The sequence below is a fragment of the Nilaparvata lugens genome, chromosome 2, assembly GCF_014356525.2.
Source record: "Nilaparvata lugens isolate BPH chromosome 2, ASM1435652v1, whole genome shotgun sequence".
Classification (NCBI taxonomy): Eukaryota; Metazoa; Arthropoda; class Insecta; order Hemiptera; family Delphacidae; genus Nilaparvata; species Nilaparvata lugens.
In genome coordinates, this window is record NC_052505.1 from 94566908 (window position 1) to 94589311 (window position 22404).

The window sequence follows — 22404 nt, forward strand, 5'->3', positions numbered from 1 at the left end:
TTTGAGAAAAATCCCCCCTTTCATATTGTTATAGGCTGAAGGAGTCAATCCGGCTTCACAAGGTACAAAAATAACATACGATAACTGGTAAAAAATTCAATAAATAAGATGGAAATGAGAATAAACCAACAGAGATTTTTTGTTCGAAGCCGGCAATCTTTATTAGTAGAAGCTCCAAGCTACTCATTTAACAATCTATTCAATAACAATCAAACTTCGTCTGTTGTTGAAGGCTAAATTGAGGCTTCATTGTTGTAAGCTAAATTTGATTGCTTCAATGATGATACATACTATTACAGTTTGTCTTGAAATTCATGTCAATGAAAGGTGATAGACGATGAATATTTCTGGATTTCCAAATAAGCTCTCTTACAACTCCTATTGACTATAGTCATGATGACGTCATTGCCACTCTCTCATTGGCTGTTTTGTGATTGGTTCAAATCCCTCTTACTGGACTCCTATTGGCTGTCGTTGTGTTAACGGAACTCTCTCGAAATACTTCTTTCTAATTCGTTCAGACCAGACCAGTAGTTCAGACGTGATGTGTCAATCGTGAATTTCCTACTCCGTACGTATTTCCTTTATTATAATGCCTTTACTTGAAGCATTCGGTCATAATCAGAGCAGTACAAAGATACAGGCATCAAGATATTGTTCCACTGCTCGATGATATTGTATCACTGTTCAAAGCTACTGTATCAATGTGCAAAGATATGTATCAATGTTCAAGGATACTGTATCAATGTGCAAAGATATGTATCAATGTTTAAAGATACTGTATCACTGTTCAAAGATATGTATCAATGTTCAAAGATACTGTATCGCTGAGCAAAGATACTGTATCACTGTTCAAAGATATGTATCAATGTTTAAATATACTGTATCAATGTTCAAAGATATGTATCAATGTTCAAAGATACTGTATCAATGTTCAAAGATACTGTATCTCTGTGCAAAGATACTGTATCACTGTTCAAAGATATGTATCACTGTTCAAAGATATGTATCATTGTTTAAAGAGACTGTATCACTGCTCAAAGATACTGTACCACTGTTCAAAGATACTGTATCAGTGTTTAAAGAGACTGTATCACTGCTCAAAGATACTGTACCACTGTTCAAAGATACTGTATCACTATCTTTCGAAGAGTATCAAGACTGATAACGGAGCATGACAGGTAAATAATAGTCGAAGCCTAGCCGAGCGATCTGGTCTAATTAGTGCAGAAATTTATTAGGATTACACCACACTTGTGCACTCTGTACATACCACGGTTTAGATATATTCCAGCACATACCATGGTATGTATTCCACATACCGTGGTGCAAATAAGCATGCAACGGTTTCTGTATCGTAACGCCTGAACCTGTGATAGAGGAAGTCTAGTTAGCCTCGCTGCTAACCTGATACAAGCAGGCTAATAAAGAATTAGTGAGTATCGAGATTTGCCTACACGCCACAGAGAATTAATGTCCCTCTATTTATCACTGATCAAGGATTCTCATACATGTGACTCCACTATAAGTGTCTCTTTCTGTATATCCACTAGTAGTTCTGTGAACAGTAGACCTCGCGCTCATTAAGTTACATTGACCTGTTGTTATGTTTTCTCAAAAATTAATAAATAATTTATCAATTTAATATCTAGAAAAAATCCTAATTGAACATAGAGCTTTCTGTCCTATCGTACCGTGACGTGTCGTCCCGGAATGTGAATGAGAGCGCTGCTATCAGGTCTGGCTGCAACTGTCTACAACGTTGATGGGAATATACATTTTCAAGATGTTCGATGTTTTTGAACGGGTAGTATTATAGTCCACTAGACAGCTGATTTATGATGAATAATTCTATAGTCTGATATTTACGGTAATATTGGCGTATGAAGGAGGCTCCTTTTTCCTTTTATATTATCCTTGAAATGCAAAATTTCCAAAAACCTTGTATATACGTCGACGCGCAATTTAAAAAGGAACATACCTGTCAAATTTCATGAAAATCTATTACCGCGTTTCGCCGTAAATGCACAACATATAAACATTCAAACATTCAAACATTTAAACATTAAGAGAAATACCAAACCGTTGACTTGAATCTTAGACCTCACTTCGCTCGGTTAATTATCACACATCAAGGATTCTTATACCTTTGACTATAGTGAGGTCCATGAATATGGCGGTATTTGATTGACATTGGTGCTGCTATCTTTGTCTATCATTCGAGAAAGCAAATAGTGCTAACCTCTTCTACCTCGGCAACGATGGCAGATAGTTTTTTAAATGATGAAATGTAATTGATTTGATAAATATTGGACTGAAGTATGAACATTTATCATTGAATCGTTGAAAAATATTTTTTTTAAAGAATTAAACTCAATAGATTATTTTCAACGGCAGTGATAAGTTGATATACGATATACCAGTATCAGATATCCTCGAGAGGAGGCTGTGGTAAGACAGAGAATCGGCAACGCTATTCTCCTTCATTTCTCCACTGCCATCATAACGTGGACCTCACTATATGCTGTGAATACATCGTACACTATACTGTATACATCCATATAGTAAAGCTTCAATACGTTACTTCCATACTCTGATAATATATCTTCACTACGCCTAGTATAGTCTGCGAAGTCAATATCTTCAATAGATGCGGGAGTCACTCACTTTGTTCCAAACATTCATCTGAAGAAATCTGTATTCATGAAGCATTACTTGCCTTGATTGTAATAGATTCTCGTAAAAATATATATCTGGCTTTGATGAAGAATGTCCACACATGACTCCAATCTTTGAAGTAAACTTTTTCTGTGTTTGAGAAAGGAATCTGAGATTGTTTGATACAACCTCTCATTCCTAATGATGCAATGTAACCCAAACCTCAAGGAACTGGATGTTATCCATCTGCCATCAACTTGCCTGTTCATTCTCACGGTGTGCCTCCAATTCCATTATCAAGTTGGTATTCTGTCACCCTCACAAAACACGAAGGGCCAATCAACCAACACAACATTCTGAGACAGGCACTTATAAGTTAACTTATATTAGCTACAGAGGATATAACTTATATTAGATACAGAGCTACATGAGAATATCTTATTCATTCTTCTTCTTTTTCTTTTTTCTTCCTCTTCTTCTTCTTCTTCTTCTTCTTCTTCTTCTTCTTCTTCTTCTTATTCTTCTTCTTCTTCTTCTTTTCTTCTTCTTCTTCTTCTTCTTCTTCTTCTTCTTCTTCGTCACCTGATTGACTGTATTGAGATTCACATCTCACACTGTCAGCGTTCATTATGTAATAACATGAATGCTTTCCATTCAAACAAGGCTGACAGATTTGAGTGAATCTACTAGCACTGATGTTGCATGTCGATTATAGAAGGACTTGTTAAAATTTTGCGTGACGCGCTTGCGTAATCCATTAATAAGATAAAACCTGGCTACATTCAACATATTAAATTGCATGTAACGCAGTAACAAATTGGTTTCCGAGTTATGCTACTGATGCTTGATATGTCCACCCAATAGTGATAAATGCGAATAAACGAACTCGCTTTCTTCAAAAACTGAATATTCACTAATTCAATTAAATGTTCCAATACTATATTGAGGTCCTCGTTATAATGATAATGAAGAAAGATAGGAGGAAATCGTTGACGATCCTCTGTCTTCTATAGACGGTAGCTGATTTATTTTACAGGTTTATTCATATTTATAATAAATTAACGGTTCATTCTCGTTTGAAATAATCAATTATATTTTATTAAGAGCAAGAGATATTGTTGAATTTAGACAAGGATAGAGATATTGTTTATTTATTTATTTATTTACCAACGGTACACACCAATTACAACAATCAAAAAGCACAAAAAAGAAGCATATAAAATAAGAATAATAATAATAATACTAATAAGCATAATTATAACCTAATAATAAGCATAATAACAAGCATAACAATAACAAGCTAAGTTAAAGAGGATTGGCTAGTGCCCCCCAAGTATACATATTACATAATGAAGCTAAATTTTAAAGCAAAGCAATGAAGGTAAAGCATTCAAAGTAGCCTATAGCCAAATAAAAGAGAAAAATAAATTAGGCAAACCACAGCATTAGATCACTAACAAGTAATCACAAAGGGTATAACAAAAAACATGCAGAAAAAAACAAAAGGAGAAAGGATGATAAGACGAAAGATATATAAATATCAGCTAACAACAAAGAAGGAACTAGAGTCCCCACCGCATGGCTGCCCTCCTGAAAGCTACCACGGACACATCAAAGAAATCAATTCCTGCCGCAGCAGCCTCACAACCAATTGATAGAAAAGGATAGCAATACAATTGCAAATCAAACTCTGCCATTATAACGTGGACCTCACTATAGAGTCTAGTTATTGGGTAGAAAATTGGAATTGGAATTCTTGAAAGTTGAATGTAGCCTGTATCTTTTTGGAAATGTTACTGGATGTTTATAATACTTTGCAGAAGAACAGTTTTGGGCTAAGTTTGTTACTCGCTCCTAGTCCTTGCTATATGATTTTATATTGTTTTGATAAATAGAATTGATAAATACTTTCCTCACCTATTCTTCCTTCCTCATTCGACAGAGTTTAGAGGGTTATATATACAGGCGGTGGGACCAATGAGTATACAATGTATACCCAATGACCTTCCCGCAAGAGACTCCCCACCAATAAAAGTCATACGAATTAACTAGAGGATGTATTTGATAGGAATGTCTTATTCTACAGTGCAACGAACCATCAATTAGGTTTTTTGGATTTCAATAAGTACAATACTAATAAATTTGTTTTTTTATGTTACAGATTTACTCTACCGACACAATGTGTCATTCGACAGTGTAAATATTGAAGTAGAAATTCTGGACACGTGTAAATGTAAGGTATGTAAACCATTTACTTATAGTATATTGAAAGTGCTTGAGAATGAGATTTATTATCTATCTCATTGCGTTCTGATTGGATTGATAGCAATCCTTTATTTTAGACTAACATGTAACCCGTGCTCCGCAAGAGTCTATTTCCAGATAGACTAGACTAGACAAACTGAATACTTGACGTATGGAATCAGAATTGGAAATAGGCCTATAACAATACTTGTTTGATTAGGAATTTATATGCAAAATTTCGAGTTAATCAGTTCAGTAGTTCAGACGTGATGATGATTCAGACATAATTTTCCTGTCCCGTACGTATATAAGCTAGTTCTTTATTTTTATAATATAGTTCGATTTTACAGTTATATGTAAAACTCAATAGAGTTCTTTAATATTTTACTTTATAGAGTTTATTTTGTTACTTACATAGGTTGTCATGGTTTTGAGGATATAAGACGAGAGCTGGGTGCCTTCACCATGAATGGAAAGGTTATATCATATGACAACCAGTGGAGAGAGCATGTCAACAGAATACCAACAGGAAGGATTCCCGTGAAAATTCTAAACTACCTCCCCATAGGAAGAAGATATATAAATGTAGACCTTACAAAAGATGGCGTTAGAATAATATAAAATATGTGATGGCTCAACAATTTTTCCCATTTCAATATTAGAAATACTATACTGTGATAATCAGATTATGATATACTGTTGTGAGTCGGAACAGGCAAGAGCCTAAACGCTTTAAACCATAAATGATGGAAGAAGAAGAAGGAGGAGAAGAAGAAGAAGGAGGAGAAGAAGAAGAAGAAGAAGAAGAAGAAGAAGAAGAAGAAGAAGAAGAAGGAGAAGAAGAAGAAGATGAATAATCATTAACTCTGTAGCTAATATAAGTTAACTTACAAGTATCTGTCTCAGAATATTGTGTTGGTTGATAAGACCTTCGTGTTTTGTGAGGGTGACAAAATACAAACTTCAGAATGGAATTAGAGGCTCACTGTGAGAATAAATAGGGGAGTTGATGGCAGATGGATAACATCCAGTTCCTTGGTGTTTGGGTTACACAGCATCATTAGGAATGAGAGGTTGTAACAAATAATGATCTTTGATTCCTTCCTTTCTTGAAATGCAACATTCGTGAAGTTTATATTTTCATTCTCTCTGACTATTGAATTTATCTTTTCTCATAGTAGGCTTCTCAAGCCTACTATAGTGAGATTCACTGTTGGAGTCACTAGGAATTTCGAGAGAACGGTACAATTAGCAAAATAAACCAAGAAGAAGAAGAGGAAGAAAAAGAAGGAGAAGAAGAGGAAGAAAAAGAAGGAGAAGAAGAGGAAGAAGTGTCTGATTCATAATTCATAGTGACTGAAAATCATGAACCAAGAACTCTAGAGAACAAGTCATCACTCGTTTTACAGCACTACTAATTTTCAAAAGTTACAGGTTTGTAATAATTTACCGATTATATGGCATGAAATGAGAAAGAATAATCTCTCTATTGTCATCGATAAAATTCCCCGGAAGTTTGTGAAATGGTGCTTCCTGAGGGGTTATCTCCTATGATAACGAGTCCCACGTTGTGAAGCCATTGTGTGAAGTTGTGGATTGTAAATCCTTCACAGATAATACGATGTTTCTGATATTTATAAGAGCAGTCTCTAAATTCCCTCTTTTGCGAATAAATTCACAAAAAATTAAGGCCGTCCGGCTCGCAAAATTACTGGGTTCAAACCTCAGCTCTAGCTCAGTGGTAGAAACATGAATTTTATAAATACAAATAATCACCATAAGGTTCAGTGACCGGTGATTGGTAATTCTTACCGCTGCTTCTATGAAGTTCTTGAAGAATACCAATACGAAAAATAAAAGAATATTTGATGACTGATTATCAGTAACCATGTACCACTAGAGAATAATAAGGACCAACTATAGTTGTTTCTAGTTGATTCCTAAAACGCTCGTCGTGAATACAAGTATTCACCAATATACCCTTCCAAAATTCCTTAGAACTTACAACGCCAGTTCTGGAAGCTCTCTGGATCCTTATATGATATAACTGGAACCTTATTAATATAATTTCTTAATATACTTATTCTGGTATATGAGATGAATATCATCAAAGGATGATAAATATTGAGTGCTCTGAATAAGATTAATATCACTCGATTCAATAATTTTAAGTGCTGCTAAATATTTGTTGATATTAAAACAGCTCAAACTGTATGTCACGAGATGAACTAGGATAAAATAAATTTCTACGATTTGTATGCTGACTAAAAACACAAAATATATTTCCATAAAAAGATATGCATAAAATATTCGATATATCTATAATTCACTTAAATAATCTATTTCTAAAATCTGAATAATTATCACAGGCTTTGCTAATACTCCCAATAATGAGTTTCCAATTCATAAATATATTATATTTAATACTGGTACTTATACTTCCAATCAATATAAAATTCTGCAAATAAAAACCTGTTCGGTCTATAAGTTTGATATGATGTACTTTGTTCAATTAACAAAATTATAATTAATAAATTAATATTCAAACATGAGATCTCAGGGATTTATATGAATTCGGGCTGTGCATGGAAGTAAGCTTCCTACATATATTAAATAAATTCATAAATGTTCTTATGGACTATGTGATATTGTTCAACACGTGGTGACTTTTTATTTTAATTCAAATTAATTGGAATAGCGCTTTTTTATTAATTACCCCACTGAACGTAGAAAAAATGAACTCGTTGAATTATCACTCACTGAATTGAAGTTCTAGACGTTCTCGTGGATTGAATTAATTATTTCCAATAATTAATTAGGTAGGCTCCTTTTCGTCACTGCTGGGCTAACGCGTGATCCAGATTTTTATAAGTTTCTTTCGAATTAAAGCTATTTTTATGGGAATCTTTACAAATTACGAACTCCTTGACAGCACTGAGTTCACAGATAATTGACATTCAGTACAAATACATTACATTTAAAAAAGGTTTGGCTTAATAGTTCATTAAAATTTTTAAAAGGAAGAAGAAAAAACCCTAAACTCCATGTGCATCCTCTCCGGTCGGGATCTTAAGCCAGAAGAAGGAGGTTTTTAGAAAAATTTGTCACTTCCATGAATAATTCTGTAAGCTACTCTCTGATTGGCCTTCAATTAATAGACTCAATACAATTGGTTGCCTTGGGAATCAGGGCTTCCTCGGCTTTATAATAGAAAAAATTAAATAAAAAAGAATTCTTATACAAATGTATGGAGTGTTTATCTTAAATTGATTTCATAAATAAATCCTAACATGCGATGTTAATATATTCAGTCTTTATATGAGTTTTGTATACTCTTGATTTATCATGCTTTTTTAGATTATAATAAATATTTATACAAAAATAATGGGTGTCTGTATTTCTACACATCGACTTCCTTTAGTATACATAACATATCCTTTATGAGTAAATTTTATATAATTCAACCTGTCATATGGGTTGATCGAATAATCAGCTGATTCGCTCAGTATTGATTCTAATAATTATCGATTTATCCAAGATCGACTAATTCTTTTCAAAATGTAACAAGTAACTCTAACCTCAATGTTCATGCATTTTATTTTTTATAATCCGCCAATAATAAGTAAGCCGCTTTATAATTTTTTGATCTTACCAATGGGTTCTCATAATTATTAAATCACAATTATACATGTTTTCTTATCATTGTTGATAATGCTATTACTCCTAATCGCTAATAATACTTGATTTGAGTTGATTTATCCTTTGACTAGGTCTAACCTTCTTTCCAATTTTATAGTTCTATTATATTTCATTGGTTCATTTTAAAATACTTGGTGGTATTAATTTACCACGTGACAAGTTTTATAGAAATCTAAATTGAAATTTCATGTCAATGAAGTTTTACTGAAATATTGACTACCGGTACATTAGTATGGTACTACCGGCGAGAATACAATAATCTCAACCAACTCAACGGATACGATTTGCTCAAAACGGATTAAACCAATGTACATAGAATACATTGAAATTCATCCGAGGTACATTGGATTAAACGGTTGTACTTGCCAGCCCACCATGCTAGATACCTAAACATACATTTGTAAGCCATGTGTAATACAAAAACCGTTTTGCATCTGCTAACGTATTCATGCTAATTTAAGCATGGGCACGAATGAATTTGTTTAGAATAGAATATACTTGTTTCCGGTGTGGTCTTCAGTAACTATATAACCATATAATATACCAAATATATATATATATATATATATATATATATATATATTATATATATATATATAATATATATATATGGTTATATAGTTACTGTAGTGTGGTCTAGTCTTTAGTTGCAGTGCATCTGTTACCTACTTGCTTACTTTTTAGAAGAATATTGATTTCACTGAATATTGAGGAGTCTGACACGATGATTTGTTAAAGTGATAGTAGTGCGTACAAATTGATATTTTTACATGTTCATTGTGCGTTTTAATACTGTTGTCAATTCTCAATGTATGAGTAAATTCAAATCTATGCAGCAAATGTGATGTATGAATTTGTGAATGATGGTTCATGGTTTCATGATGATGATGTTCATATTTCTGATTCTTCTGATGAAGTTCTTTTACATTCAACATAACTTGACGTGTTTGCCAAGTTCCATTCAATCTGACAGAATCTACTAGGACGGCAAAAAATCGGACTTCCAAAAGTCGATGTTTGTCAAACCACTAGCACCTAGATTTACATTCAAATTCAAGTGGTAGTGGTCTAACTAATGAAATGAAATGTTTTATTGGCAGAAATAAAAAAATTACAACATCTTCAGCCATGTCCACACTGAACAAATGTTCGACATACATGTTTGGCAATAGTATATTTCGCACCTAGAGCAGAAAATGAAATTTTTCCGGCTCGAAATCGGTTTTCAAGTCCAAGGCCGTAGGCCAAGGACTAGAAAAGATTGAGAGCTGGAAAAACATTTTTGCCCGTGGTGCGAACACGCTATTTTTCGCCACATACAAAAATAAACAATAATATATAAGAATAGTTGTTTAATAAGCACTTCCGAAAGCAGAAGTGGAAGGTGATAGCTCTAGCAAATCTGAGGTAATCTGAATATCAAGAAATTGTCCAAGTATTTTTATTTTTTATTCTGATTTGTCTAAATAACCTAAAAGATGATGTTCAATTAAGTGGGAAGTTGAGTATATACTTTTTACTTTCCTTGCCCTACTATTGCTTTCCAAAAAAAAATGAGGTACCCCAATTTCAAGTTTTCTATACGTTTCAAGGTCCCCTGAGTCCGAAAACATGATTTTTGGGTATTGGTCTGTGTGTGTGTATGTGTGTGTGTGTGTATGTGTGTGTGTGTGTGTGTGTGTGTGTGTGTGTGTGTGTGTGTGTGTGTATGTCTGTGAACACGATAACTCCATTCCTAATTAACCGATCGACTTGAAATTTTAAACTTAAGGTCCCTATACCATGAGGACCCGACAATAAGAAATTCAATAAAATTCAATTCAAGATGGCGGAAAAAATGGCGGATAATTACTAAAAAACCATGTTTTTCACGTTTTTCTTGAAAATGGCTCTAACGATTTTCTTCAAATTTATATCATGGATAGCTATTTATAAGCCCTATCAACTAGCATAAGTCTCATTTCTGGGAAAATTTCAGGATCTCCGTAATATTCTTGAGAAAAATGGCGGAGAATGACTAAAAAACCATGTTTTTCACGGTTTTCTCGAAAACGGCTCCAACGATTTTCTTCAAATTTATACCATGGATAGCTATTTTGAAGCCCTATCAACTGGCATAAGTTTCATTACTGGGAAAATTTCAGGAGCTCCGTAATATTCTTGAGAAAAATGGCGGATAATGACTAAAAATCCATGTTTTTCACCGTTTTCTCGAAAACTGCTCTAACGATTTACTCCAAATTCATACCATGGATAGATATTCAGAAGCACTATCAACTGGCATGAGTCTCATTTCTGGGAAAATTCTGTGAGCTCCGTAATATTCTTGAGAAAAATGGCGGATAATGACCAAAAACCAGGTTTTTCACGGTTTTCTCGAAAACGGCTCTAACGATTTTCTTCCAATTCAAGCCATGGGTAGCTATTCATAAGTCCTATCAAATGACATGAGTTTTTTCCTTGCAAAATTGCAGGAGCTCCGTAATATTCTTGAGAAAAATGGCGGATAATTACTAAAAAACCATGTTTTTCACGATTTTTTCAAAATAACTTGACCGATTTTTTTCAAATTCATACTCTGTATAGTTATTTATCAGCTCTATTAACTGGCATGAGTCTCCTTTCTGGGAAACTAATGGGGGGTCCACCCCATCCTTGAGAAATGGTCTTTGTAACCTCCTTCTCGTGCATGAGGTAGGTAGGTAGAGCAGTTCATAAAAAGAACACATAGTCGAGATATTTCATCTATAGAACAGCTGTTTTGACGACTTTAAAAAAATGACGACTAAAAAAAAATCATTGAATTTCACAATTTACACAAAGGAAAAAGTACTCTGAAAACAATTATATATACACATATACAAAAGTCTGATCGTAGTTTCGAATATGAGCAAGGAAAGTTGTGTGAGTGTACCAAAATAAAAATACTTGGACAATTTCCTGATATTCAGATTACCTCAGATTTGCTAGAGCTATGACCTTCCACTTTTGCTTTCGGAAGTGCTTATAATAGACAATATTATTCTCATATATAAATTGTTTATTTTTCTGTGTGGCGAAAAATAACGTTCTCACCATGGGCAAAAATGTTTTTCCGGCTCTCAATCTTTTCTAGTCCTCGGCCTACGGCCTCGGACTTGAAAACCGATTTCGAGCCAGAAAAGTCTCATGTTCGGCCCTAGGTGCGAAATATACTATTACGGTTATATGAGGAGGCACAACAAACAACTTGAATCCTACGACTCCAGTCTCTAGACTTGAATCGTACGACTCCAGTCTCTCGACTTGAATCCTACGACTCCAGTCTCTCGACTTGATCATACGACTCCAGTCTATTGACTTGAATCGTACGACTCCAGTCTCTCGACTTGAATCCTACAACTCCAGTCTCTCGACTTGAATCCTACAACTCCAGTCTCTCGACTTGAATCCTACGACTCCAGTCTCTCGACTTGAATCGTACGACTCCAGTCTCTCGACTTGAATCCTACGACTCCAGTCTCTAGACTTGAATCCTACGACTCAGTCTCTCGACTTGAATCTACGACTCCAGTCTCTCGACTTGAATCGTACAACTCCAGTCTCTCGACTGAATCGTACGACTCCAGTCTCTCGACTTGAATCCTACGACTCCAGTCTCTCCACTTGAATCGTACGACTCCAGTCTCTCGACTTAAATCCTACGACTCCAGTCTCTTGACTTGAATCGTACGACTCCAGTCTCTCGACTTGATTCCTACGACTCCAGTCTCTCTACTTGAATCGTACGACTCCAGTCTCTCGACTTGATCATACGACTCCAGTCTCTAGACTTGAATCGTACGACTCCAGTCCCTCGACTTGAATCCTACGACTCCAGTCTCTCGACTTGAATCGTACGACTCCAGTCTCTCGACTTGAATCCTACAACTCCAGTCTCTCGACTTGAATCCTACGACTCCAGTCTCTCGACTTGAATCCTACGACTCCAGTCTCTCTACTTGAATCGTACGACTCCAGTCTCTAGACTTGAATCTACGACTCCAGTCTCTCGATTGAATCCTACGACTCCAGTCTCTAGACTTGAATCGTACGACTCCAGTCTCTCGACTTGAATCCTATGACTCCAGTCTCTCGACTGAATCCTACGACTCCAGTCTCTCGACTTGAATCCTACGACTCCAGTCTCTCGACTTGAATCTTACGACTCCAGTCTCTCGACTCGAATCCTACGACTCCAGTCTATCGACTTGAATCGTACGACTCCAGTCTCTCGACTCGAATCCTACAACTCCAGTCTCTCGACTTGAATCCTACGACTCCAGTCTCTCGACTTGAATCGTACGACTCCAGTCTCTCGACTCGAATCCTACGACTCCAGTCTCTCGACTTGAATCCTACGACTCCAGTCTCTCGACTGAATCCTACGACTCCAGTCTCTCGACTTGAATCCTACGACTCCAGTCTCTCGACTTGAATCGTACGACTCCAGTCTCTCGACTTGAATCGTACGACTCCAGTCTCTCGACTTGAATCCTACGACTCCAGTCTCTCGACTTGAATCCTACGACTCAGTCTCTCGACTTGAATCCTACGACTCCAGTCTCTCGACTTGAATCGTACGACTCCAGTCTCTCGACTTGATCGTACGACTCCAGTCTCTCGACTTGAATCCTACGACTCCAGTCTCTCGACTGAATCCTACGACTCCAGTCTTCGACTTGAATCGTACGACTCAGTCTCTCGACTTGAATCCTACGACACCAGTCTCTCGACTTGAATCCTACGACTCCAGTCTCTCGACTTGAATCTTACGACTCCAGTCTCTCGACTTGAATCGTACGACTCCAGTCTCTCGACCTTACGTTTTTTCACTCATTGTCACTATTCAGTTCCATGCTACTCTATTTTCTAACCATACTTTATTGGAAATATGAGATCTAATTCGACACTAATTTGCATGTAGCCTAACAAATTTTATATTAATTATTTTATCAAAATAATTCGTATTATTCATAGAAAATGCACGATACTATGCAACTCAAGACGAGGCTCGACCAACATGTCGAGTCGACGCTCGGCTCAGTCTCGAGGTCATGAGGTCGCGGAGACTAGAATCGACTGGTCTGAGTGTCACCATTTGAAAACAATTAAAAGATTGCTATGATTTTTAATTTGTATAGTACATGCAAGAAGCTTCTATTTGAATATATATAGTGAGATCCACGTTATAATGACAGTATTTGATCAACTTTGGTTTTGCTATCCTTGTCTATTATTCGACAAAGCCGGTGGTACTATCCTTTTCTAGGTTCACAACGATGTCAATTATGTTTTTGACAGTGTTGAAATATAATTAAATAATGCAGAGAATCGGCATCGCTATTCTCCAATCTTTATTCACTGCCTTTATAACGTGGACCTCACTATACACAATAATTTAATGCTTGAATAAGCTGAATGAAATAATATGATGTCTTAAATTGAATGAGTTCGATGAATTTAAGGAGAGCAGAAGGCTACTGTAGAAGGCTGTGAAAACGGAAAACCGGCAACAATTAATTCCTATAATCTCCACTGACTTTAACACGTGAATCTCACTAAGAAGCCACGTGTAGATAAAATTTTAATGTAGGTTGCATGAACATTTTACAAAATTTAACAGTGATTAACTGCTCATTAAAGACGTCATCCTCTACTTAAACAAAATTACTACTTAGACAAAACAAAATTACAAAGAATTACGAAACAAATAAAACACAATAAAATTTTACAAATATAAAAAACCATGGGCTTTGTGTTTGGGTGTGATGGAGAAGAGAAAAAATCTGGTGTGGTACACTCACACAACTTTCCTTGCTCATTAAACTGGGAGCCTCATTCTTAAACGACAATAATTTAGAGAAATAACATAATGACGATTGGCGGCAACATAATTATTTGAAACTACGATCAGACTACTGTATATGTGTGTATATAATAGTTTTCAGAGTACTTTTTACTTTCCTTGCCCTACTACCATAGGTAAGGAAAGTATTGCTTTCCAAAAAAAATAAGGTACCCCAATTTCAAGTTTTCTATACGTTTCAAGGTCCCCTGAGTCCGAAAACATGATTTTTGGGTATTGGTCTGTGTGTGTGTATGTGTGTGTGTGTGTATGTGTGTGTGTGTGTATGTGTGTGTGTGTGTATGTGTGTGTGTGTGTGTATGTCTGTGAACACGATAACTCCATTCCTAATTAACCGATCGACTTGAAATTTTAAACTTAAGGTCCCTATACCATGAGGACCCGACAATAAGAAATTCAATAAAATTCAATTCAAGATGGCGGAAAAAATGGCGGATAATTACTAAAAAACCATGTTTTTCACGTTTTTCTCGAAAATGGCTCTAACGATTTTCTTCAAATTTATATCATGGATAGCTATTTATAAGCCCTATCAACTAGCATAAGTTTCATTTCTGGGAAAATTTCAGGAGCTCCGTAATATTCTTGAGAAAAATGGAGGATAATGACCAAAAACCAGGTTTTTCACGGTTTTCTCGAAAACGGCTCTAACGATTTTCTTCAAATTCAAGCCATGGGTAGCTATTCATAAGTCCTATCAAATGACATGAGTTTTTTCCTTGGAAAATTGCAGGAGCTCCGTAATATTCTTGAGAAAAATGGCGGATAATTACTAAAAAACCATGTTTTTCACGATTTTTTCAAAATAACTTGACCGATTTTTTTCAAATTCATACTCTGTATAGTTATTTATCAGCTCTATTAACTGGCATGAGTCTCCTTTCTGGGAAACTAATGGGAGGTCCACCCCATCCTTGAGAAATGGACTTTGTAACCTCCTTCTCGTGCATGAGGTAGGTAGGTAGAGCAGTTCATGAAAAGTACACATAGTCGAGATATTTCATTTGTAGAACAGCTGTTTTGACGACTTTAAAAAAATGACGACTAAAATAATCATTGAATTTCACAATTTACACAAAGGAAAAAGTACTCTGAAAACAATTATATATACACATATACAAAAGTCTGATCGTAGTTTCGAATATGAGCAAGGAAAGTTGTGTGAGTGTACCACACCAGATTTTTTATATTTGTAAAATTTTATTGTGTTTTATTTGTTTCGTAATTCTTTGTAATTTTGTTTTGTCTAAGTAGTAATTTGTTTAAGTAGAGGATGACGTCTTTAATGAGCAGTTAATCACTGTTAAATTTTGTAAAATGTTCATGCAACCTACATTAAAATTTTATCTACACGTGGCTTCTTAGTGAGATTCACGTGTTAAAGTCAGTGGAGATTATAGGAATTAATTGTTGCCGGTTTTCCGATTTTCTTCACAGCCTTCTACAGTAGCCTTCTGCTCTCCTTAAATTCATCGAACTCATTCAATTTAAGACATCATATTATTTCATTCAGCTTATTCAAGCATTAAATTATTGTGTATAGTGAGGTCCACGTTATAAAGGCAGTGAATAAAGATTGGAGAATAGCGATGCCGATTCTCTGCATTATTTAATTTTATTTCAACACTGTCAAAAACATAATTGACATAGTTGTGAACCTAGAAAAGGATAGTACCACCGGCTTTGTCGAATAATAGACAAGGATAGCAAAACCAAAGTTGATCAAATACTGTCATTATAACGTGGATCTCACTATATATATTCAAATAGAAGCTTCTTGCATGTACTATACAAATTAAAAATCATAGCAATCTTTTAATTGTTTTCAAATGGTGACACTCAGACCAGTCGATTCTAGTCTCCGCGACCTCATGACCTCGAGACTGAGCCGAGCGTCGACTCGACATGTTGGTCGAGCCTCGTCTTGAGTTGCATAGTATCGTGCATTTTCTATGAATAATACGAATTATTTTGATAAAATAATTAATATAAAATTTGTTAGGCTACATGCAAATTAGTGTCGAATTAGATCTCATATTTCCAATAAAGTATGGTTAGAAAATAGAGTAGCATGGAACTGAATAGTGACAATGAGTGAAAAAACGTAAGGTCGAGAGACTGGAGTCGTACGATTCAAGTCGAGAGACTGGAGTCGTAAGATTCAAGTCGAGAGACTAGAGTCGTAAGATTCAAGTCGAGAGACTGGAGTCGTACGATTCAAGTCGAGAGACTGGTGTCAAAGGATTCAAGTGGAGAGACTGGAGTCGTACGATTCAAGTCGAGAGACTGGAGTCGTAGGATTCAAGTCGAAAGACTGGAGACGTACGATTCAAGTCTAGAGACTGGAGTCGTACGATTCAAGTCTAGAGACTGGAGTCGTAGGATTCAAGTCGAGAGACTGGAGTCGTAGGATTCAAGACGAGAGACTAGAGTCGTACGATTCAAGTCGAGAGACTGGAGTCGTAGGATTCAAGTCGAGACACTGGAGTCGTACGATTCAAGTCGATAGACTGGAGTCGAAGGATTCAAGTCGAGAGACTGGAGTTGTAGGATTCGAGTCGAGAGACTGGAGTCGTAGGATTCAAGTCGAGAGACTGGAGTCGTACGATTCAAGTCGAGAGACTGGAGTCGTAGGATTCAAGTCGAGAGACTGGAGTTGTAGGATTCAAGTCGAGAGACTGGAGTCATAGGATTCAAGTCGAGAGACTGGAGTCGTATGATTCAAGTCTAGAGACTGGAGTCGTAGGATTCGAGTCGAGAGACTGGAGTCGTACGATTCAAGTCGAGAGACTGGAGTCGTAGGATTCAAGTCGAGAGACTGGAGTTGTAGGATTCAAGTCGAGAGACTGGAGTCATAGGATTCAAGTCGATAGACTGGAGTCGTACGATTCAAGTCTAGAGACTTCTATTTTTCTTCGGAAAGAATATTCAAAATATCATCCCCACTAACTCTCTACCAAAGAGATTGATTGAGTACTTTATTTATGTAGATTACAATATATACTGTCTTATACACTTATATACAATAGCTTACAATACAGCAAAATTAAAGATGAATTTACATAATATAGACTAATAAAATAATTATTGAACTGTTTATGATATGAAAAAGTAATTTGTAGTATAATAACTATAGATAATTATATTGTTATGCATCTACATAAATTGGCGGAGCTTTGGACATATCAATGTCCATTCTTCGGAAAGAATATTCAAAATATCCTCACCACTAACTCTCTACCAAAGAGGGAGAGAGAGATAAAGAGAGAAATAGGGAGAGAGAAAGACCTTGAATTGAATTTAATTGAATAGCTGTCTTTATTCAAACCCTACTAAGAGGGCGAAGTTGGAGCGCAGCCGGCCCTCTCTTACACTTCAACCCACAATACAATTCACGATACAAGAGAGAGAGTGAGAGAGTATGAGAGTCAGTGAGAGAGAGAACGAGAGCTTCGTCAGCAAAAGTGGAACTCACTTGCGTGTCGAGTATTGTCGGATTCACCAATCAGCACTGCTAGCATGGGGAGCAATGCTGTTGCATATACTGTATGCTGACACTTTTAAGTGAACCTAAATATAGGCCTACTTAAAGCTGTCTCTGCAAATCATAAACTGGAGTAGGTCTACGAGAGTGCGTGTGTATATGTGTGTGTGTGTTTGGATGATATTAAAGTCATTTATTAGATTTCTAGCCAATAGTGGAACGACTTTTACCGTGTGTATGTGTCTGCGTGGGTATTGTGTATTTGCGTGTATTTGTGGATTTGAAGGGTGGATGTATTTTGCTATTTTGCCGCTTGCGTATCTTCTGACCTCCCCTATATATCGAGTTCCACATCACGCAACGGTTCTTCCGTAGGTACTACGCATGCGCAGTAACTGACAATAATTTATGCTATGTTTTGCACACAAATTGGGAAAGCTGGAGTTTTTGAGGGGTTGAAAGAAGGGGCAGAGATCGGCAACGCTGTTCCCCTATCTTTTTCCACTGTCATTATAACGTGGATCCCACTATAGCATTAAGTTATGGATGCATGATTTTGGACCGCCCTGACCAGCCGAGAAGAATGAAGTGTAGTACGATGAAATCTGAACATTGTGTCAGAAGTTATAAATGTTTGAAATTCAGATCCTTGAGGTGTCCTCAAGCACGCCTTTCCACTAGGAAATACTGAAATGAAGTGAATCTAAAGGGTGATTCCCATAGAACATAATCTTATGAACTTATGTCATTGTGCGAAATATCAATGTGAAGACAATGTAGTTGGTGATGATGGTTGAAGCTGAAAATTAGGTGTTTTTCACAATACAAGGAGCATTTTTGTCAGGTGTACCTGGAAATCTAAATGAGATAGAGCGCTTTCCCTGATCTCAGATTGTAGAGCACAAAAACAAGCCCAGAGGGATTTTGAATTATACATCTAAATGGTAACAATCGGAAGATATTGTTAATCAAAAACTAAAATTCATCAAAATTGATTTTTTCTTCAAATTTCACTCATTTTTGAAAAAATCATAACTCCGTACTCAATGGTGATAGAGAGTTCCAAATGATCTCATTTTATTCAGAATTACATAATCTAGAAGAAAAGCTAGAGCAAATTGTTCTGTCCGATTACGAGATTTGGCAGAAATAGCTGAAAACTGGAAAATGAGTCGAAAATACGAGGTTTTTGGGCCACCCTTTATCTAGCACAAGGAAATTTTGCATGAAGAAATTGGTTCTGGACTTCTCTTATGTACCCTCATAATATATTAAAAAATAAATAAAATTCAAACAGCCTATTTTGATAGTTTGAATCTTGGTTATGACAACTTTCACTGTCAATTAATTTCAATATTACTAATTAATAATTTACAATAGTGACAATATTTTTATACTATTAATATTTCGAATAATTGTTTGAATTTTATAGCTCGCGCTTTGCGCCTGGTGCAATATCTCATGGATAGATGGATGAATAGAATTTTCATTACTATTTGAAATAATGTGATTAAAAAATTAATATAATTGCATATTTCACAGTTTTGTCTCAAAATATATCTAAAAAATTGATTGAAATTTAAATTACGGTAACTAATATAAAAAATAGCTAATAAAAGTCGAAATTCATCGACAAAAAAAAATGTCACTGACCGAGGTTCGAACCTAGATCATGTTTGTAATTCACTGAGCTTTGAGCTTTTGAGTACACGCCTTTACACTCTCGGCCATTGCATCTTTTGATCGAATTGGCCTGTAAGTCAGGTAACGTATGTAGGCTACTATAATATAGTGTAGCCTATAGCGGCAAACTTGAAGCGGTTTGCCGGCATTTTCACAACAAAATATTGCTCTGAAAATAGTTAAATCATAGAGAAAACATTCAAAGATTCAATCTTGAGTGGGCCTAATGTTTTCTCTATATGGTTTGATATTGAAGAAAAATTATCTAAAAGTTTTAATAATGAATTACGGAAAAATTACTAGGATTTTTAGTCAAGGCTGAGTTTCACCAGTAGGCTTACCTTAAACTTTAGATCTCTGCTGTATTTTCCTATTATTATTGTTGATTGTATTGCATTAAGAAGTGGAATTCGATAATAAAAAATAAACAATTATTACTCTACCTCACTTTTAAATATTGATACAATTATTGTACTTTGATTTCAAATTCGATTCTTCACTTTTAAAGACTTGCGATACGTACCTTTCTGACAATGGACAATGTAGCCAACATTATATTGTTGAGGCTATGGAGATATCATCGTATTCTATTGTTTGATATCAAAAACACAATAATAAATATTAAATTATGAAACAGTAATTTATAAAATATATTATTATAGACATAATACCGCGATTCACGATACATAATTATATAGATTATTACAGTCATTATGAGATTATCTCTCTATGATTTTTGTGAGATCGGACACGATCAGCTGTTATTCAAGGTCATTTTACAGCCCTAGGGCTGTAAAGTTTTACGGCCTGGTCGGAAAACAATCACTTTCGGATCTACTTAGGGACTGGGAAACAGCTGCTTCTCTGCAGTGTGGCGAAAACATGTTTGTTGAGGGGCTAAGGGACAATCATTTTAAAAAGTTTGGACAATCATTGTTTGTCAAACAAAAAATTACTGTTTTTCCAAACATTTTCAGTGTTGACAGCTGTAAAACATAAAAACTGTTCTTCCACTCACAAATATTTGTTTGGTGACCCGTCCACACTGACCAATGGGAAAACATTGTTTGCCAAACATGATAAAATTCGCCTAAACTTTTTCAAGAAACATGATTGTTGTACATTTGTTCAGTGTAGACACTGCTTTAGAAATAAAATTTCACAACATGGGAAAACACTATTACAAAATGAGGAAGGATGAATTTACAGTGAATAATAACGTTTCTATGTATAACCTGAGAGTTACATCTCATAACATTTATAATATTAACTATTCAGATTTGACAATAGTGCGAAGACAATTGGGGTATCTTAGCTCAAAAATAATAAATATCATGCAAATGCATTGTCAGAATCTCTTTCTAATAGGGGTAGACAGAGGATGGAACAGATAAATAAGTGGGTGATACAAAAAATTTTTTCGACATCAGTCAAATATTATAATACTAGTAATTAGTTGTTAACTTAGATTTTTTGTAGCTTTGATTATAGTAAATAAATTTTATATTGTCTAAACAGCTGATACTCTCACTCAGCGGTCAGGGTTTTGCCCTTGCTGGGTTGTGCCATGTAATTTTAATTTATTGTGAAATAGCATAAATTATAATCTAGAATATTTCTTCTGGAAGTTTTTTATTTTGTATTTTGTTTTTATGGGCAATAAAGATGTTTGAAAAAAAAATGAGTATTTGCATCTTGAGGAATTAGACCTTTTTTAGATGGTGATATAAATGAATGATTACAAAATTAGTTACTGAGGCCGACAGTCGCATATGAAGTGACACATATTACATAACAGAATCAATGATTTATCAATACCAGCTTCGAAGTATATTGTACAATATTATGATTTACAAGTTTATAAGGCTACATGAGGATTCTAAGAAAGGTATCTACATTCTCACACTCCATTACAAATCTCTCAAAAACCTAGATCATATCTTGCATTGCCTTATATCCAAGGCTTAACTTTGTCATTTTGGATCAAATGCCCTGTTGTAAGCGTTCATGACTATCTTGAGCCCATTTTACATCAGAACACCAGTGAGTGGTGTCCTATGTAGAACGAACTAATACATCAGTGAGACACCACTGGTATCAGAGACATCAAGACACCGTGCTTGTGTGGGTAATGAGGCAGAGATAATGAGTGAACTATACATGAATTACACAAAATTAGGTGAAAGAGTGATCACACAAATATTGTCAAATCCACAAAAAAAGTTTATTTAAAACTAGACTCGAGTTTCAACGCCATAATTGGCATCATAAATGATATACTTACTTACTTAACACATTTATTTTATGGATTTGACAATTTGTGGATCACTTTTCCACCTCATCATGAAAAGGTCTACAACATTTCTGATACAGGTGAATTACATAAAATAACACCTTGATCTTGAAAGAAGAATCCAGATAGCCGTTAGCGTAGAGGAAAGTCATCATTTCAATTGAGTATCGAACCATTATTATTTTTCAAAGTGGATCAATAGAAAGAGGTAAATGCAATCCAAAGTACAGCCATACTTCAAAAACTGTGCCATCTAATCTGAGAATTATAGATTTCTACACCTGTAGTAAAATTCCCTTTCCACTATCGGATCCATTCCTTATATGCAAAAATACAACCTGCATAAAATTGATGCATTAAGCTGCCCATTCCACAATGTTTGTAGTTGAGATGGATCCATTCGGACTACGTTATACCACAGAATACAATTAATTATAATAATTAAAATTATAGGAG

General features: G+C 35.4%; 1 protein-coding gene across 1 annotated transcript in view; it reads left to right on the plus strand.

Annotated features, from left to right (window-relative positions):
* Positions 1–1174: 1174 nt before the first annotated feature.
* The window catches only part of LOC111063962 (ras-related and estrogen-regulated growth inhibitor-like), a 66408-nt gene continuing 45178 nt past the window's right edge, over positions 1175–22404 (plus strand). The window contains exons 1-2 of the mRNA XM_039420281.1: positions 1175–1181; positions 4820–4896. Coding sequence (XP_039276215.1) covers positions 1175–1181; positions 4820–4896 — 84 coding nt within the window. The remainder of the gene's footprint in view (positions 1182–4819; positions 4897–22404) is intronic.